Source organism: Lagopus muta, chromosome 9 (assembly GCF_023343835.1).
Source record: "Lagopus muta isolate bLagMut1 chromosome 9, bLagMut1 primary, whole genome shotgun sequence".
In the NCBI taxonomy this organism is placed as follows: Eukaryota; Metazoa; Chordata; class Aves; order Galliformes; family Phasianidae; genus Lagopus; species Lagopus muta.
In genome coordinates, this window is record NC_064441.1 from 11,502,173 (window position 1) to 11,521,614 (window position 19,442).

General features: G+C 37.0%; 1 protein-coding gene across 20 annotated transcripts in view; it reads left to right on the plus strand.

The window, feature by feature from the left end:
* DLG1 (discs large MAGUK scaffold protein 1) overlaps positions 1-19,420 on the plus strand; it is a 130,059-nt gene extending 110,639 nt beyond the window's left edge. For 7 of the 20 annotated variants that reach the window (XM_048954320.1, XM_048954321.1, XM_048954327.1 and 4 more), the window contains 10 exons: positions 462-638; positions 1,109-1,178; positions 5,540-5,639; positions 7,740-7,781; positions 10,891-10,941; positions 12,467-12,568; positions 12,831-13,003; positions 14,704-14,813; positions 15,198-15,289; positions 17,681-19,420. In XM_048954320.1, coding sequence (XP_048810277.1) covers positions 462-638; positions 1,109-1,178; positions 5,540-5,639; positions 7,740-7,781; positions 10,891-10,941; positions 12,467-12,568; positions 12,831-13,003; positions 14,704-14,813; positions 15,198-15,289; positions 17,681-17,787 — 1,024 coding nt within the window. In that variant the 3' untranslated portion in view covers positions 17,788-19,420. Of the gene's footprint in view, positions 1-461; positions 639-1,108; positions 1,179-5,539; positions 5,640-6,355; positions 6,390-7,739; positions 7,782-9,330; positions 9,367-10,890; positions 10,942-12,466; positions 12,569-12,830; positions 13,004-14,703; positions 14,814-15,197; positions 15,290-17,680 lie in introns of all 20 variants that reach the window. The other 13 variants (XM_048954324.1, XM_048954325.1, XM_048954333.1 and 10 more) reach the window with 5 other exon arrangements.
* The last annotated feature ends 22 nt before the right edge of the window (positions 19,421-19,442 follow it).

A 19,442-nucleotide genomic window follows, 5' to 3' on the forward strand; every position in this document is an offset into this window, starting at 1 on the left:
CTACGTATTGTATTCCTGTGCAGTATTGGACAGTAACTTTTATTTCCTGAAATATTTCCATTTTGTAACTTCTAACAAAGTGCACTGCAGAACTTTCAGCTGGGCTGCATGCGTCAAATTTACTTTTTCTTCCTACACTGATGTGCAATTTGTTCTATGCAAAGTATTGATTGAATTGCAGGAGATATCTTCTTGTGAAGCTTCTGCCAAGTACTGGAGTTTTGCTCTGGGCCGTGTTTATTCTCACTCATTAAAGGTCTCAAATGTATTGTATGTGAATACTGTGCTGTACACTATCTGTGGATGTGTGGGGGGAGAGATTGCATTCAGCATTATTCTTCGCACCTTTCAGAATGCTGCAGTCATTTCTGAGCACACAGGCAGCTTGAATAAAACTTGTGCTATTTGCAGCCCCCTGTTTCACCTTTTTCAGTACTTAATTTGTTTTCTTTTCAATGTAGAGCTCTATTTGATTATGACAAGACTAAAGACAGTGGCCTTCCAAGTCAAGGACTGAACTTCAAATTTGGTGATATTCTCCATGTCATTAATGCTTCTGATGATGAATGGTGGCAAGCACGGCAGGTAACTCCAGATGGAGAAAGTGATGAAATTGGAGTTATCCCAAGCAAACGCAGGTATGTCGTGATGTTTAATTGACTCTGAGATGTCTGCCATTAATAGTCTGATATGATTAATATGTATACATTTGTAGACATTCAGTTTTGCTCTTTGTTGTTTATTTTGTACCACATCATCCAGTCATTTAAAAAAAGCTAATAATCTGCAGTGTGATCGTAATTCGCTCAGTGAGGAATCATAAGTGGCTTCAGGGGCTGTATTCTCCTGAGTTGACAAAGGTGGTTCCAAATTCTTCTCCTTATCCTGCTAGCAAGTTAGCTGCTTTTACTAGAAATGTGATATTAGTTTAATACTACACCATTTGTGTGTAAGTAGGGGCAAAGTAAGTTTTGCGTAATATGATGTTGATGATTGTGACTGCACTTGAGCACTACACTTATACTTTAACAAATACTAATTTAAACTTAATGAATTTTGCTCATTTAACTGTTTTGTCTGTTTTGTTGTTTTTTTTTCTTTCTGGTAGAGTTGAGAAAAAAGAACGAGCCCGTTTAAAGACAGTGAAATTCAATTCCAAGACAAGAGGAGAGAAAGGGGTGAGTTGATGAAGTGCTAATTAAACCTGGTGTTGTGAATGGTAACAGTCCTCTGTGGTTTATGCATTAAGGTTCCATATCATTTTTTAGTGAAAAGATTAAATTCTGTCAGGTAGAAAGAAAATATTTCTGAAAATGAAAGCAAATATGAATAGTAACCTATTGCCAAAACTGCAAATTAAAGAATTAGCTTAGAAATAGATACTATTCTTCAGTCTGTAATACAGCAGGAGGTGTATATAGTGATCACTTACTGACTAGAGACATTTCTACTGGCACTGCATGTTCTTCTTGTAAAGCTATTTAACCCTTTGGTCTGGATTGTATTCTTGGACACCCTTTTTGGAAGAGGGTTACTACCAATTTTCAGAAAAATTAGAACATTTCTTTTGTTAAAGTTTTTGTAATGCATGTAGAAAACAAGAAAATATTGCTCATCAGGGTCCCCATGATAAAATGAGGTTTTATACTGTGCGCAGTAAGAAGGATGAAATACATCCTTTGTTACACCTGTGGCTACAGAAGCTTTAAGGGACTCATTAAGTCTTTCCCTGTTACTAACCATACAGTGTCCATCCATCTCTCAAGTGTTTTTGTCTCAGCCCTGCTCTCTGTTGGCACCAACACTGGTGTGGCTGTGCAGGAGTCATACAAAGTAAGCAGTGTGGATGGAAGGATAACTCAGTCCCAAAGAAATAGCAGTCAGTAACTTGGTGCAGGTCACTGCTTGGTATGTCAGCTTTGTCCCAGTACATAAGGTGGGACAGTGGGATGAGTGGTGAGGAGGCAAGGTAACTGCTTTTTTGGAGTAGTCTGCAATGTGCTTCTGAGCTCCTGAGGAAACTATTTCATGTATCATTTTTTTCAGACAGCACAAACATTAATTTAGATCCAAATTTATTTTTTGTCTTTTATTTTGGTTAGTGTTTTCCTTTCTTCAAAAACCAAATATATAAAGCACTAAAGCCTCAATAATGTATCTGTATACTTTAAAGATATCAAAATCCAAATATGCATTCCTCTCCTCCGTGGTAAAGGTTTCCTGTTAAGTTTACTAATGAAGAAAATGTCAAGTTTTTCTAATTTTTAAATTTTTAAGTTTTTAAAATGCAAATTGTTTAGAGCAAAATCAGTGCCTTTAGTTATTTTCTGATTAACAGTTAGAGTCTGCCTTGAGGATCCCTCTGAGAATTTGCATTTTGCTTTTCTCTTTTCATTCCTGCGTATTTTCCTACTGGAATAAATTGTTATCAATCACTGTGGTAACTTTTAACCCATCATTTTTGGATTATGAGTTCACTTGTAGGAGTTGCATAAGAACCAAATGGCTTAAATACCTCAGATCGTTTTACATTACACAGTTTTTCAAATATTTCCATGTTCTTTGAGAAGATAATTGCATGTTCTTGTAGTCTGTCTACCACCAAACTGTGAACAGTTACTGATCTACCTGAGGTAGCGTTTTGGAATAGAGCAGTTAGTACCCTGCTAACACACACCGTGTGCTAACAGAGCACCAAACATATGCATGGGATACTGAGTGGAAAAGCAACTACGCTTGCCATTGATACAGAACTGCAGTTGTTTTAGTAACACTTCGTTTTGCAAACACGCTTACACTTATTCGCAATCTGTTGCTTCAGCTGTAAATGTTTTAACATGGCAATTTCTCCTTTAAATTATTCTTCCTGTGTTTGTCATGGGGGTATTTTTCCCAGTAAGTTACCTGCAGCATACACTCCTCATGGACTGCGTGCATTCCTGTGTCTGTATGTGATAAATCTCCATGGACAGTATGAAACATCAATTTTGAACAATTCTTCAAAAATTCCACATCAAAATCCTAAAGAATAACCCTAGTGATGGCAAATAGTAAAGTCTGCCTTCCTTTACGTTTAAGTAACACTAAGAAACTGGAGCAGAAGTGATTATTTTTCCCCCGTTCCTTTCATACACACATTTACCTAACTTTCTGTGCTGCTTCTGTTTTAATATATTCTTGCTTGTAGTGCCTGATCATGATTTGCGGTGGGCTTGTGAAGAATTTAATGTAATTACTATGCATTTTCAACTAATAAGCAATTCTCTTCAGCTTTTTATAATCATGGCATCTTTTAAAAGTAATCTTTTGGCTAATCTTTTTGTTCAAAATCAGTCCAATATTCTTTTAATTTCTTTGGTTTTTTTTTTTGGCTATGGAACTGACTCTGACCATTATACATGCAGTATATGAATTTTCATATTAGTTCAGTAAGACTTACTGTGGAGAAAGTTAAAACCATTAATGTTATGAAATATTTTCAAAACTAAAATGAAAAACATGAATATCTTTTGTGAAGCAAAATAAATTCAGCACTTTCTTTAATCACAGCAAAATCTCACCACCTCAGTACCATTTTTGCTTTGTTATCATTTCCCTTATTTTCATATTGTTTTGACCTGAGGGTCTTATCCCAGCAGACAATTGGCTAGATGTGAGCCATTCACCTTTCAGAGTGCACATTACAGCATTCTTCATCATGCTCAGCTAGGATCATTTGGGCATATTTCTTTGTTGCCTGTCTTATATAGATCCCAGTAAATTTCTGGTTATGAGAAGTCAAGTCCAATAAGTTCCTCTGTCCGTATGTCAGGTTGAAAGTTTGCCAGTTCTAACAGAGGAATGACAGTTTTAGTCAAACACAGATGCCAGCCAATTAAAGGTTTCTGTGTTTCCTACTTAAAACACTATTGCTGCATCCAGAGCTCAGTGCTCATGTCACTGGTGGTGCTCCTACGATACTGTGTGCCTCTGTAACACCTGGTAGATTTGATGAAATATCTTTGTCTTGACAGTGGTAATGAAAATATCACTGGATTTTTCAGTATGTGATACTGCCAAGCAAGCCTGTATTAAAACAGATGGCCAGAAGCATTGTTAGTAGAGTAGCAGTATGCAACTTGTGTAGCACTATAGGCATCCTCTTTAGGAAGGCCACATGCTCGTTTTGTACTTGTACCAAAAGAGGTGGCCAGTGATTTGAAACATGAGTCCTTTTTGCCTCCTGCTTGTTGCTGTATTTTATTCCATGCTTAGGGCTGATAACAAAGGTAGTGTAACTTTTTACTACCACATTTTGTACATCGAGAAAGAAAGCTCAGACTGGATTAAATGAGGTCAAACAATCTTTGAAAATTAATGTGGTTTAAATTTTAGAAATAGCTGCTCATATAATTTTACTGACTTAATGAAATATATTTTGATTCTTTGTAAAATTATGTTTTAAAAAAGTGTTTTGTGGAAGTTTTATTACCTCCTGTGGCACGTTGACTGTGTTTGGTTTGCCAATAAACAGACCCCCAGCTGCATAAGATCACAAAACCAAGCTGGGCATTTTCCTGCTTTTACCATTCTCCCAGTGATAGAATTTTTGCAAACCAAATAACACAAGCATGGCCAATTACATAGCTTGGCAAAACTGGTTAGATGATTCACTGATGCTTAAAGGAATAAAGAAGGTATTTCAGCTAGCATGAAGTTAGCTGTACCGGTTCTGTGCGTAATTACTGATCTATTTATGCATCGAGGTTCTTTATTTACTTTTTGCAGGATGTAAGTTAGAGATGCTGCAGTCACAGTGTCTTCAATTAGAGACACGACAGCAGGTATTACTAAAATATGAATATTTCAGTAACTATACCTGTAAGCTCAGGTATATATGAATGAATATACATTTGTGCTCTTCATCGCTTACACAAGAAGAATCTTATTTTAAGGAGACACATTTTTTTAATCCATTTCTACTATTTCACTGTTACTTTCTTAGTTTTACCGTTAGAGAATTCAGTGCAATGCCAGTGGTATGTTATTTAGCAGCTGTCACCAAAGTATTTACAGTTTGACCTTTGCAGAGGGGCATCACATTTCTGGTGTGCTCTTACATTAGCTGTTTGTAGCAGCATGTGTAAATACCTTATTTTTTTTCCCCCCAAACTACCATAGTTCCTGTACTAGATAATATCAGTGACTTCATTGGCTTTGTTTCTTCGTTTCATTTTGGGTTGGCCACCTTCTAGCAGCCTAGTTTTTTCACATCTCATTACACTCACAAGAAGCTGAAGTTTGTGAAATGCAGGTCAGGCCTTCCAGGGTGAGCCAGCCTGTCACTTTGCTTGCAGTAAGCATGTGAAATACTGAGAGGGTGAGCAAAGCCATGATCCTGATCTCTCTCTATTTGACATGAGCTGAGAAGATGCTGTTAAGTTGAAATATGCACTGCATAATGTGGTTATAGGAGTCAGCTTCCACAAAGCTGCTGGTCTGGGCCTTTGTTCACACAGAATTAGACATCCTTTGTTTTGCCCCTCCTTCTCTTCTTCAGCAGTCATTCAATGACAAGCGTAAAAAGAACCTCTTTTCCCGAAAATTTCCCTTCTACAAGAACAAGGACCAGAGTGAGCAGGAAACCAGTGATATTGACCGTAAGTATGTGGCACTCCATGGAGAGAAAGCACAGTAGAAGGGCCTGCTAGATTGCAGTAGGGTGTTACCGTGGAGACAGTTTCATGAGCTGCAACAGGCTAACGAGCTTGGCGTGCAAACGACAATCCAATCTGTAGGATGAATGCCATCAGTCATTTGCTCTTAAGGTAAATTTTAAACCAAGAGTATATCCCAGTTTGCAGTAAACTGGTTAATACAGATGAGTGCGTGCATATGTGTAACTGGAGGAGATAACAGCTCTTCGGAGCTGTCAGTAATGGTTCCTCAGTTGTCATTCTGAGGAGAGTGCAGAGCAGCAAGGAAAGTGTGTCTAAGCTTACCAGGCTCTCCAGTCAGTCCCTTTGGACCAGCAGCTTCAAAGTCATCCTGTTCTAATTTGATTTCCTTAATGAAAAGAGGTGAATTTGATTGTTTTTGCCTGCATTAAAAAAAAAAGAAAAAAAAAAGCATCTTCTCAAAAACTTAATTTGCAGATTGAGACCAGATCTGCTATGAACCGCATCCTCAGCCGTTCTCTGTCATTTGCACCAGTGATTACACTTCATGTGCCGGTCTGGTTCATTCCTATAGCCTTGTCTTCCCTGTGATGTTCTGGGAACTGTCTCCTGTCGTAGCGCCAATTTTATATATTACTGACAATTATTTTCTTTGTGATTGTCTTTTTATTGCTTGCCCTCTGGGGACTACTCTGCAGGAGGTCCCTGACGACATGGGATCAAAAGGCCTGAGTAAGTGATCAAAATACTCCCAAGTTATTTTAACCTCCATCTGAAAAATTACTTTTTTTTTTTTTAACAGATCTCTTTGAGACTGGTGCTCTACTGGCATAAGGAGGTTGACTCTAAAACTGTTTCATAAGATTTTTCTAGTTTGTAATGTTTTGGGGGTTTTTGCTTTCAGGAAGATATTACTTTTTAGGTGATTATGACATTAGTGTGTTGTAGTTGCTGTCCAGAAGCTTTCCAGCACCTACTTGTTTGTCCTTGGTAGTGACTGTGTTTGTATATTTGTTGATACTCATATATTTTGTTAATGTCATTTTTATATTGTTTTTGTGTTTTTATTATTGAAATTAACCTATGGATTTTCACAGCCATAGCAGAACTATTGCCATAGCAATTTCAGCAGTTGTCAATCTTCTCTCTAGGTGACTGATGTTGGCAGCTCTTTAAAAACAAACAAACAAAAAAGCTTGCTTTAACAGATGCCGTGAGAGTTTTTCTGTCTGACTTGCTGAACTCTTACAGTGCTCACAGGGCACTGCTGGCCAGGTGGTGGGGGAGCTGATAGAGGAGGCACGTAAGCATTAGTTTTACACAGCAAGATTCTACAGTTGCTGAGTACCCCATCAGATTTGTGTGCCCTGATACCATTTCTGCACTTACAATAAGAGTCATGACTTTTCTTTCATGACAGATACTAAACAAGTAGAGTGCTAGGGGTTTATGGGATAGTAAAATTAGTCACTGAAGATAACCTTTCTTCCCAGATCGTAACTGTTCCCTTAATTCTAACCCACAATGTTTCTGAAATTGCACATAGGAGGGGGGCGGTGATACTTCCATATGTGGCCTCAACTACTTAATAAATAAAAATCCTGGTAGCAATAGCATTAATTTTCCATTTCTGAAACCACTTTTGAGGGGTTTCTTGGTCTACAGCAGAAGACCAATAATAACCAACTTTGGAATTATGACTGCTAGACTTTAATTTAATCCAGAAAAGTGGCCAGGTGGTTCTGTTATAAAAGTTTTGCGCAGTAATATTCACATGGAAGTGAAAACCTAAAAATTGCAGGGTTGTGTGTGAAATACGAATGTGTACTTTTCATAATCTTATTTTGATGTGCTATTTAATGTTTTTTCTTTTTATTAACATCCATTCCTTTTGTGTGAAATTAAGCTTGATCCTGAGAGCTATGAGAAGTACCTTAAAACTTTTCTATGCAGTATGTATTGATTTCGGCATTTTGATATCACTGTTGTCTTTCATCTGGATTATTTTTGTCATTTTCTTTCCTTTGGACTCATGTCATTAGTCTGTGTTCCTTATTTTTCTCCATTGTGTTGCAATTTCAGAGCATGTAACCTCTAATGCCAGCGATAGTGAAAGTAGTTACCGTAAGTGTTTTTAAGTTCTTTATTTAGAGCCTTTGTTTAGTAGCTCTTCCTTTGCTTTTGTTTGTCTGTCTTTCCTGGGTATTTACATGTTAAATTGAACTTCCCAGTAAGCTTCCATTGAAGTCCATGTTTGTGTGTTAATTGGGTACTGCAAAATTCCAGTGTCTTTTTTTTTTTTTAATTGACAAGAGAGAATCATTGCAGACCTCCTTTATGGATATTATTGTTGTGATTTATGATTGTCATTGCTCAGCTTAATTTGAATTAATTCCTTTTTATTTAAATTATCCATGTTAGCTAGACCTGCTAAAACCGAAATGTAAATTTAATGTTGACAAATACAATGATTATTGTGCTTAATACAGGGGGTGTAATCTGTTACATAGCGTAGTACCTATCAACAATGCTCAGATAGACATGTAGATACTTCTGATGAAAGTAAAGGTGAACAAACATGTATTTACCCTTGCTTTTCAGCTTTCATTTCTCTATTTTGTCAAGTGTAGGTGCTTTGTCTGAATTATCTTGCAACATGACACACGTTAGGTGCTGGAGCCAGCTGTGATAAATTAGCATGCTAGATGCACAGTTGTGCTTGTGCACGTCCCTCATCTCCACCAGTTTACCTTTTAAGTACTAGACTGAATTACCATTTTCACTAACCTGAGCTACAGTGCTGTTTGCTTCTGCCTAAGCTGCAGATGTACACGTTCCAGTGTGTAATATGCTGATGGATGCTGTTCTACAGACACTTCTGTCTCCTTGGTCATTTCCAGTGAACAGTGCCTCAGTGAGGTTGTTGAGTCCAGAGCAGGAACCATGGGTAGAGCAGAGCAAGCAGGCTAAACACTGAGGATTCATAGAGGAGCACAAAAAGAGGGAACAGTAAAAGTCAAGTGATGTGTCAGAGCTGCTCACTGATCTGCTCCTGGGTGCCTGTTAACCCAAGAAGAGGCACTTCACAGACAGATGCCACTTGTGGCAGGGTAGTAAGGAAAGTGGTTCACTAACAGCTACACCTGTTTGGAAGCTGCAGATGTTGTCAGAAATAAGGAGGGCTGAGTTTGCATGCAGATGGTTACACTTGAGAGAATGTGTACATGTACAAGTTCCTCAGTGCTTACAGTGCTTGAAACTTGCAGACCAGCTGCAAAAAAGAAAAAGAAAAAAAAAGAGCAGCGGAGGCATTCATGTTCACTGAGAATAGCACAGATTAAATGTGTATGGAAGTTGCCTTTGCATATATGACTAACTTACAAATTTTAACTGTTTTTAATGACATACCATTAAAACTATCTAACTCTGACTGTTTCTCCATAAATTTGCTGCTTTCCTCTTTTTTTTTTTTTTTCCCCAAGGTTTTTCTCAGAAATGCTTTATTTATGTTTAAAGTTCATCACTGGTACTACTAGTTAGTTTTTCACTCCTATATTACTTAAGAAGCCCTGATTTTACTATGAATATTATGGATTTACTTATCTCACTGTGGAATTCGAAGCACTTTTTATTAAAATTATTTTTTTAATTTCTTCTTACTGCTGTCTAAAAGTTATCTTGATTACAGATGAGTACGGTTGTTCAAAAGGTTCATTCTATTAATATTCATTTTTCAACAGTATTGAAAAAGCAATGACAATATATACTTTTTGCCCTCAATTGGGGGATGCTTTATAATTCTTACTGTCTCCTTAATAGTTTGCTTAACTAATCTTTGACCTTATAGCAGTGTGACTTCTCCAAAGAAGTATCTAATTTTCTGTGGGCTGGATATTTCATGGACAAGTTGATAGTTGGTGATTCCCTGTTCCTCTCCCTAGCCTAAAAAGGGTTCTGAAAGTATATACTGTCCTAAAATCCATTTGCATGAGTGCCTTTTTGAGATATTAAAATATTCAGGTTGCATGTTTTCATGTCTGTCTTAATGTATTACTCACTTGCAATACCTTAAAAAATTAAAGAAATTGTTCATGTATTGCTGGAATGCAAAGTTATTATAAGTCAGTCTTATTCTCTTAGACATTGTAAATTTCAGATTTAAAAGATCAGTGGGCTTTGCTGTTCAATAAAGAACGTGTGTATTGAAGCAATATATGAATATAGAAAAGCCTTCATCTGCCATCTATTTTTTTAAAAGGCTGTGGTATAGCATTGGTGTGTTCCTTTGCCTGTTATGAGTATGGCTTATGAACCAAAAAGAATGTTTTAAAAGTGAGTTATTGAACTCAACTGAGTTACTGAAGTGCTGCATTTTTTGAGAGTTCACAGTGTTGTCATATAATTTTAGCCTGTATGTTCAGAATTACAAATTCTCTGCTGTCATGGAGTTGATTTTTAGTGATTCCCGTGCAAGTAATCTTACTCTGAGACATTTTGTTGGACTAGAGATGTTCTTTTAGAGAGATGGCAACTGAGGTATATTTCAGATGCTTGCACTAACCTTTTAAAGCCTGCAGCTGTTAAAGGTCAAAGCCTAGTTATTTTAGTTTCATTCACTGCTGATATGCTTTCTGGAGCTGAGAGCAATAGAGAACATTCTTCAAGTTCAAGTTCATCTTCAAAAGCTTACTAGTGAAATAGTAGTGAAATATATACAATGATAATATTGTTTTGTGGAATTGGAGTGGTTGGAGGTCTTTGTATAAATGCCACTTCGTGCAAAACTTACTGGGAGAGCTGTACACCTAGACACGCATGACTTTCAGCTTTGTGTGTAGAAGAATGCTGCAGAAACATTTAAGTATGGAAAGTGCTCATGAAGAAGGTGGCAGTGCCTGAGCAGTGAATGACACCATGCATGCACTTTGTTCAGGGAAACGCAAGAGCATTTCAGTTCTGCTTTAAAATACTTCCTGTGCTTGGTGTCAGTTTGACATGCTAACATGGCTGAAGAAATTGTATACTGTATGCATCTTACGCTTCAAAATTTTGTGTGGCGTATCTCTGTGAGCTTTATAATTCATCGCTCTTTAACAACGTCCTCCATCAGTATCACTGTAACATGTCTTCTGCTGATGAACGTCTGTATTGTTGCTCTTCATTAAATGACTCAATGTAAATTTATTGCTTTAGAAAACGATACATAAATACTTCTTTGCATTTGCCTTTCCAGGTGGCCAAGAGGAATATGTCCTGTCTTATGAACAAGTCAATCAACAAGAAGGTTTGTAGAGCTTGCTTAGCGTAACCTGACTGCACTCTGATATCAGAGTGGTTCATGTGCACTTATGTACCCAGTGCTATAATAAACTTCTTCATTGATTTTCAACTTCTATTATCTCTATTAAAATGAATGAAGCATAAAGGCATAAATTATTAAATTCAATTGCTAAATTATTTAGCATGTAATCCAAAGGTGTGCTAATTAACGTCTCACCACTGCGTGGTTTATACTGCATAAGGAAAATAGGGTATATTTGTTTCATCCGTGTGAACTCAGGAAGGATAGTTTTCTTCTGTTTCAAATTGCTGTAGCATTCCCAATGTTGCTGTTCCCTTTTTGTCACAGGAAAATTCATGTCAGTAGATTATTTGTTTGTTTCAGAAAGCCTAAGTTAAAATATTTCCAAACCATTGCAGTCTGGCATTCCTGCGTGCTGCTTCTTGTAAGGCTGATTTGTTAGTTGTTAACCATGTGATTTTCTTTCAGAAAATAAAGGAATTTTGGATAAAGAGGAAATCAGTGGGAGAAAACACCCTACCACACTTACATTTAGAACAAAATTATATTCACTGATTTTTAATGGGATCCTATTATTTCCTTTTCACCTTCTCCTGGTCCTTTTTCTCTGCATATAATAGATGCATTTTTAGCATTCCTGTTCACCACCACAGGTGCAAATGGTTCCTTTATGTAGTCTGATAAAATATTATATGTATAATCTGATTAAAAATATGATCTTTAAAAAAGGAATGCTTGGTATGTATTAAACATAGAATACAGTAAAAAACAGAGTAAATGTATATATCATGTGTACACAGATTCAATTAATAAGATTCAAGACATTCCTTTTGTGAATTGGAATTACTTCCAGGATTTAAGATGTATTTTACAAGTCAAACTGTATTTAATTTAGACTCGTGTAGTAATGACAGAACTTAAAACTAAAATTCATATGGTTGAAATGATATGACTACATATTTAGATATTACTGTTGTTACACTAATTGCAGTATAATTTGGTGTCTTCTGTCCTTAAATTCCAAATAAAAAGTCTTTATAACTCTGTTACAGATTAAGCATGCTTTAAAAGATGCTATACTTCATTTTATAAATGTGATAGTAGTTAGGGGAGCTATAGCTATGTGAGTATGTAAGCTGGGATTTTAGAAATAATAAGGCTTTTCCCAATGGCAGGTTTGAAATTTAAGAAATAAGATGTGAAATGATTTTTAGACTTCCCATTTTACTGTTTTCATTAGAATGAAAGATGTTACTTTGTGAAAAGGTTTCAGAATTCAAGAGTCATCTTCAGTTACACTGAACAGGAATTCGGGAATAAAGATTTGACATCTTTGACTGCAGTATTAATTGATGCAAATACTTCAGCATGTTTTATTTTCTCTTCAGAAGTACATATTCTTTTAGGTATTAATACTGCTACCATGTGGTAAAGCTTATTTTGCTAAACTTTAAAGGTTGGTGATGTCATTGAAATGTAACTTCAGTTATCCTTTTACATTTGACAGTGAACTATACTCGACCTGTGATTGTTTTGGGACCCATGAAAGACAGAATTAACGACGATCTGATTTCAGAATTTCCAGACAAATTTGGCTCATGTGTTCCACGTAAGTTTCAGCAGATACTAAAGCAATTATAAGTGGGTTTTTGGTTCTGTGTTGTTACTTTCTTCATAGACCTAACCTTTGTATGTAGAGGTAAAATGTTGGGATACCTTTATAAAGTTTATTAATGGTTACTCTTCTCTTTACTTTCTTTGTTACAGTTTTACAGTTTAAATGGAGGACTATTTTTGAACGTTGGGGGGGAGAGGGAACATTTTTTGTTTTTTTTTTTTTTTGTTTAAACGTTACTGGTTTGTATTTAAAGATACTACCAGACCAAAACGAGATTATGAGGTGGATGGACGTGATTACCATTTTGTCACTTCGCGAGAGCAAATGGAGAAGGATATTCAGGAGCACAAATTCATTGAAGCTGGCCAGTACAATAATCATCTTTATGGAACAAGTGTGCAATCAGTGCGAGAAGTAGCAGAAAAGGTAAATCAATGCCGGTTGTTTTATTTACTGAGGTGATTATTTGACTATGCTGACGGGAATAGGAGAATGGCAAGGAGCCACTGGGAACCCTCTGACCTTAGAAGGACTTTGTACAAACCTAGAAACAAAGAGCATTGTTACAAACGCATTTAAGAGAAACAACCAGAGCATCGTGATCAAACTGTGAAAGAAGAGCAACTTCTTAAGTGCTGACAATCTAGTCTTCCACCCATCGTTCAAGATCCTTCAACACTTGGCATAAGTGTTGGGCCAAATACAACAAATACTGGCTGTCATATCACAAGAGGGAACACAGACTAGTTACTGCTCTTAATTCTCTGTTTCTAGGGCATGTGCCACATTTGAAGAGAAACCACATGAAAGATGTGGACAGGTCAGCATGAATAGAAAAATACAGTGCTGGAACGTACATAAACTTCGTTTAATGTTACTGCTTAGCCTCTGGATCCATGGAGTAGATCCTGGAAAAATTTATCATCAGTTGAAAGCAAACAGTTGTGCATTTTTTATGTGGGAAGAATGTATTTGTTCCCTAAGAATTCCTGAAATAAGATCACAGAATCACCAAGGTTGGAAAAGATCTCCAAGGTCATCCAATCGTTCACCTGCCACCAGTATTTCCCCACTAAACCATGTCCCTTAGTACAACATCAAAATGTGCCTTGAAATTTTGTGTTGTTTTTTTTTTTGTTACTCAATAGAACAGAAGTAAATGACCGTGGCAGTCCCTTCTCTCAGGAAAGGATAAGGAAAATGCATTCAGGAAATGTGTTTTAGGATGTATGTAACCTACTGTCTTTATGGTGCTTGTGTGCCTGGCTTGCAGAATTCTGCTAGGTCTCCTGCTAATGAAAAGGATGTTCTCATTTCAGACTACCAGCAAAGGCCTTCCGTTCTACTTCCCCTACACTGCCCCTTTCTAAAATGGTGATATCACAAATTGTTCATATGCTACTCAAAGGAAATAAATAAAAATATGTGGAGTAGAAATTACTGTATTAGATGTAAGAGGTGCTGAGCAATAGGAGGAATCTTTGAGATGAGGTTATGCTGGAGCAACGGCAGGTTAATAATGCTGGATAAACAACCCTGCTGCATTCTGCTTCAACCCCCTGAGGAATAAGCTATATTTGTTTCCTAAATAGTAAAAAGTAATCAGCCCAAATAAATGTAATTCATGCAGTTCTCAAACCTGGTGCTCCCCAGGTTGATACCCGACAGTGAATGAGAAAGATTATGTTCAGTTCCATCTGCCTGTTCTGAGGTGACAGATTTGCTTGGCATCAGAGGCAGTTCATTCCCTCAGAAATGTTCGTCAAGGCATCTGGCTCTTTTCTAAACTCTGTCATGGCTACATCCTTAAATAAACCCTAAAATGGTGGTGTGGTTTTATGTACAGCTGCTCTGTATTCTCCATTGTTGATTGGGCTGAAGCTTCTGATGCAGAGAGGATGGAAAAAGAGTCAGGAACATCTCTAGTTATGCATGATCCCAGAGGAGTGAGCACTTTGGGACCATATGCTAGATTAGTGCAATCCTGATATCATTGATGCAGGTGCTTTAGTTTCATTGGCTTTGGTGGAAACGTAGTTTCTCTTCTAAGTTATTATACTAATAAATGCATAGCTGTGACTTAAACTTCACTTATTGTCATTTTTCCTTTTCTCTCTTACTTTTAGGGTAAACATTGTATTCTTGATGTTTCTGGTAATGCGATCAAAAGGTTGCAGATTGCCCAGCTGTACCCAATCTCCATTTTTATTAAACCCAAAACAGTGGAAAATATCATGTAAGTAAAAGCAAAGTACCTCAGACAAAATTGTTTGAGACTGTGACAGTTGCAAATTATGTGAAAATAATTGTAATACTTGAATTTTTTAAAATATGTAAATGTTTGTTTTGCTCATGAATGGGTTGAATTTCTAGGGACTTTTAAACTAAGTTTCTAATCCAAGTCGCAAGTTGCTGAGAATGACTGCCACTGAGTATAATTCCATATAACATGGTGTCAGAACTGCTCATTCTCTCTACAATCTCCAGTTAGAGACATATCTGCTTAGATATGTCATTTAGGAGACCGCCTTTATTTGGTTAATACTCACACACTGGTTTAAAATTGTATTTCCAAAGATGAGAGGTAGTTTCTTTACATGTATAATGTTTTCAATCTCAGGGAAATGAATAAACGCTTAACGGAAGAACAAGCCAGGAAGACATTTGAGAGGGCAATGAAACTGGAGCAAGAGTTTACTGAACACTTCACAGGTTTGTTTTGTTTGGCCAGAGCTGAAATGTTATTGCTTGCTGTATGATAATTGCTTCACCACTGAGATAACGTTGAGCTGTTTTTCAAGCTTATCTGTGATTGTTCTGAAGCATAAAACTATGCAAGTGCATCTATGCTGATACCAACTGCATCAGTGAATTCATTATCTGTATAAGTTTGTCACTCAATTTACTCTTTAAAACCATGGAACTTTCTACTGTGTTCCTTGGTATTAAAAATGCAGATGTCTGCTTTGTTGATAAATTTTACACCTAAAGCTTTTTATTTGCTTTCAGTTTTTGAAATCCAGAAATAAAGAATGTTAGTACTGTAAACTGGACAGCAGGGTCTGCAGCGTGCACAAATGCAGTTTGTTAACTGTAGCAGCAAGAGGTAGACTGCAAGCACTCAGGCTGTACTTTTTCATCATGGCATGCAAATGAGGAGAGTAAGTCAGGACCTTCAGGAGGACAGGAGCGAGCCTTTTCTATTTGTATCCTAGGTAGACACTCCTTTCTTTTCTATTACATTCTTTGGCAATATTTTAATGTTTCCACCTCCATCTTTGTGACATGTCACCTCTGCCCAATTCCTTCTTCCACATATTTTTTGTGGGCAGAGCTACAAATGCAGACCTTCCTTAAATAGTTTGCTCAACCTGCTGGCTTCATATGGGAGGAAGTTGAAAGACCCAGCAGACTCCCTGCTTCAGTCTTCCTGCTGCCTCATTCCCCACATTGAGTGCTGCCCACCCAATGAGCATCTTAAGTGTCTCCCTTTTTGTCTGCCTCCCTATCAGTTACTTTGCAGCTGTCACTGTTTATCCCTACATCAAGCTCTCCCACTCTTCCCATAACTCTATAACCATCTATACTCAGAAAGCTATCGGACTCTCCAACGTATATTGCAAATTCTTCATCATACAGAGTCATTTACCAGATGATTTGCAAGTATGTCAGGTTTGTTGTTTAGGAAACTGATGAGTTTATTTTAATATATGTTCAGTATTTAGTTAGCAGCTGGTATTCACCCAGGTTGTCTTAGGTGTTAAGCAATTCTGTTAGAAGATAAGGGCCAAAAGTGAAGATACTTGAAAATCATATGGTTCTTTTTTAAGAGCTCTAGTGCCCGTGACCATGTTTCTTTTAAGAAGTGTAAGACTTGTTGACTGGGGCAGATAGCAACATCCCATGGGCAGATTTGTCTTTGCTTTGTCTTTAGGCATTTAAGCAATTAGGATATTTCAAAACATTACAATCTCATTTACTGCTGCTGCCTATATGACTTACCTGCCTCAGTAAATTGTGTGAGCATTCCCTAATCTGTTAAAAAAAACTACATCATGTGGAGTAACTGAAATCAACTTCATCAGCAAATTAGGCTTAAACTGAGTCAAACTTCACACTACAGCATAGGGGAGAGCACATCCATATTGTGTTTTGAGGGTGTTGGGCTTTGCAAGGAGTGTGGTTGAAACATCTGGAGAATTAAGATGTTTGCAATGTAAGGATGTTCCTACATCTTTCCACTGCGCTGCTGTGCTGAGGATTACATGTGAACTATTGAAAACTGAACCACCTCATCCTCCCACGGACACAAGGGCTTGGAAGCAGCAGTAATAAATTAATGCACAGAGAAGTACATCTGGCCCACCTCCAATATTTATCTTTCATATTAAACTTTGTTTCTTGGCTTATCTCAATGCTGAGGTGATGATCCTAATTAGAAAGAGGTTGCTATCTCATGGTGAATGCTTTCTCAGGCTGATGTGTGGTAAGAACAGCTCAAACTTCACTTTGCCTTCATTCTCACCAGACTGCATGTTAGTTTGATGTGTCAAACACATCGTGGCTCATTTCTAATTATTTTTTTTAGCCTTGGAGAAAATGTATCTAAGAGTCTGAATATTAATTGTATTTTAACTATATAAAACTTGAATCTATTTGCTGCACAACAAACCCCATTAGTTCATGTTCTCTCTTGCCAAAACCAAAGTCAGTGCTCACAGACTGCATGAGGACACAGCCCTGTGCAGTCTTGTCTTTTTCTCTTGGAAATGCAAATGAGAGCACCAGGGTCTGTGGAATGACTTGGGCCAACTCTAGCTTGTATTTGGGAAAGGCAAATAAACCTCCTCAGCTGTATATACATGAGCCTAAAAGGAAAACCACAACCGAACCCAGTGCTTTTGTGTGTCTTGTAACAACTGTCAGCAGTATCTGTCCATCTAGAAGCACAGGAATCAGAGTTCTCAGTAGGCATCCATTCCTTCAGTGATCCAAAATCCCTTTGCTGCCCTGTGAAAGAAAGTTACATCTTGATTTAGAGCATCTTGGTTTCTGTAAGGAGCAAAGAAAGATGACTCCGGATTGCCACATTGTGTTTTGCAGCTATTATCCAAGGAGACACACTGGAAGAAATCTACAACCAAGTGAAACAGATCATAGAGGAACAATCTGGGCCTTACATCTGGGTTCCAGCAAAGGAAAAATTATGAAAACGGATTTTTGCTTTCCATTTTCTAACTGATATCACCCACTACATCTGACAACTCTTAAGCCCTTCCAGTGGAGCCTGCCTCTAGTTCCTCCCAGTGTGGTTCATACCCTAACCATCACGTTCTGCAGTTCCCATAACGCTTTAAATTTGATGTCTCTCTTAGTTTAAATAATTTGTATTATTGTGTGTTGTTGGTTTGCCATTTTTCAAACATGACAGTGGAATGGCCTGACCAGCTATTACTTTGGGGTGGGGGTGGGAGGGGATTGCTTGGTAAAATTCCTTAATGTTTAAGGGAAAGTAACTTTCAGAGATTTTTCAAAAAAGCTTTATAGACATTCTTTTAAAGTTTCATAACAATTGAAAGAAAAGTTGTATTCCAGGAAGTTGTAAATCATGAGTAACTTTGCACGCTTAACTTTAATAGCATGGTTTGGTCAGCGCAATCAACTTCAGGTTTTATTTTCTGAGTTAAATTCTATTCTCACAGATTTTTTTTTTCTTTTCTTTCCAGGCAGTTAAAGAGAAACTTTCAAATTTTGAGTTAACGTTTTCATTAACTCCCATCACTCCTTCTCAAGGGATATTCATTTCCATAATTTCATATGGATATTCTTACAATCTATTTTTTCATTTTTTTGCCAATAAAATTGCTAGGGATAAAGATGTGTAATGTTTTTAATCTTCCTCGTGCAGCACTATTTATAGTGTCTTACAGAAATTGTTTATAGATAATGGTCATTACACTTTTTGAGCCTAAAACATGTCTAGGTGCTAGGAAACCTTGTATTTTCAGAGGAATGCCAAATTTCCATTGGCACTAATACAGAAAACAGCTGCAGAGATGGTTGTTGGGGCAATGAGAGAGCGATTCGTAGCCTAAAAATGTGTGTTCTTAGGGGTCAGATTTTAATGAATATTTTACCCACAATAACTGCCTATTTTGTTATAATAAATATATATATATATTAAACTTTCTTTAACTAAACTCTGTAACTATGGGAATTATTTTCTTTACATAGTTGCGCACACGTATAAATATATATATATAAAAATATATATTTTTCTTTTACCACCTACTCCTAGCTTTTTGTTTTGAATAAAAATACAGATTAGAATTTACCTTCCTTAATCACGTGAAGTCAAATGGGCTGTGGTGGCTGGGCAAAAAGTCCAGGGAATTATTAGTTACAGAAAAAAATACGTGCGAGTTCTCCTCTTTTCTACGGAATTTCAGGTGTTTGTCTCTTTCTGTTTTTCTTTGTAATATGCATGTCTTAACCAAAGGGAGAATTCAGAGTCAAAGATGCATTTTATTTTTCTGTATATGTTCATCTTGGATTGCATAGGTGCGAGATCTTCCATTTGCAAAGCACAAACTTCTGTGCAGAATGTTATAAATATGTTGTAGCAAAACATGGAACTACCTTCAGTAATGAAAATCTCTATTTCTCGTATGATGTGGAACCTGCCATCGCTTATTTGAGGCTGATTGTTGATGAGGGGGATGTACTTATGGCAGTCACAGTGCAGTCACACAACCACATTCGCTTTGGTTTGTAAAGAATTATTAACACTATCCATTCCATTTGTTAGAAAGAGGAGAACAGCTAATAAACTTCATTGTACAATGTATTTGTCAAGTGTGTTTTT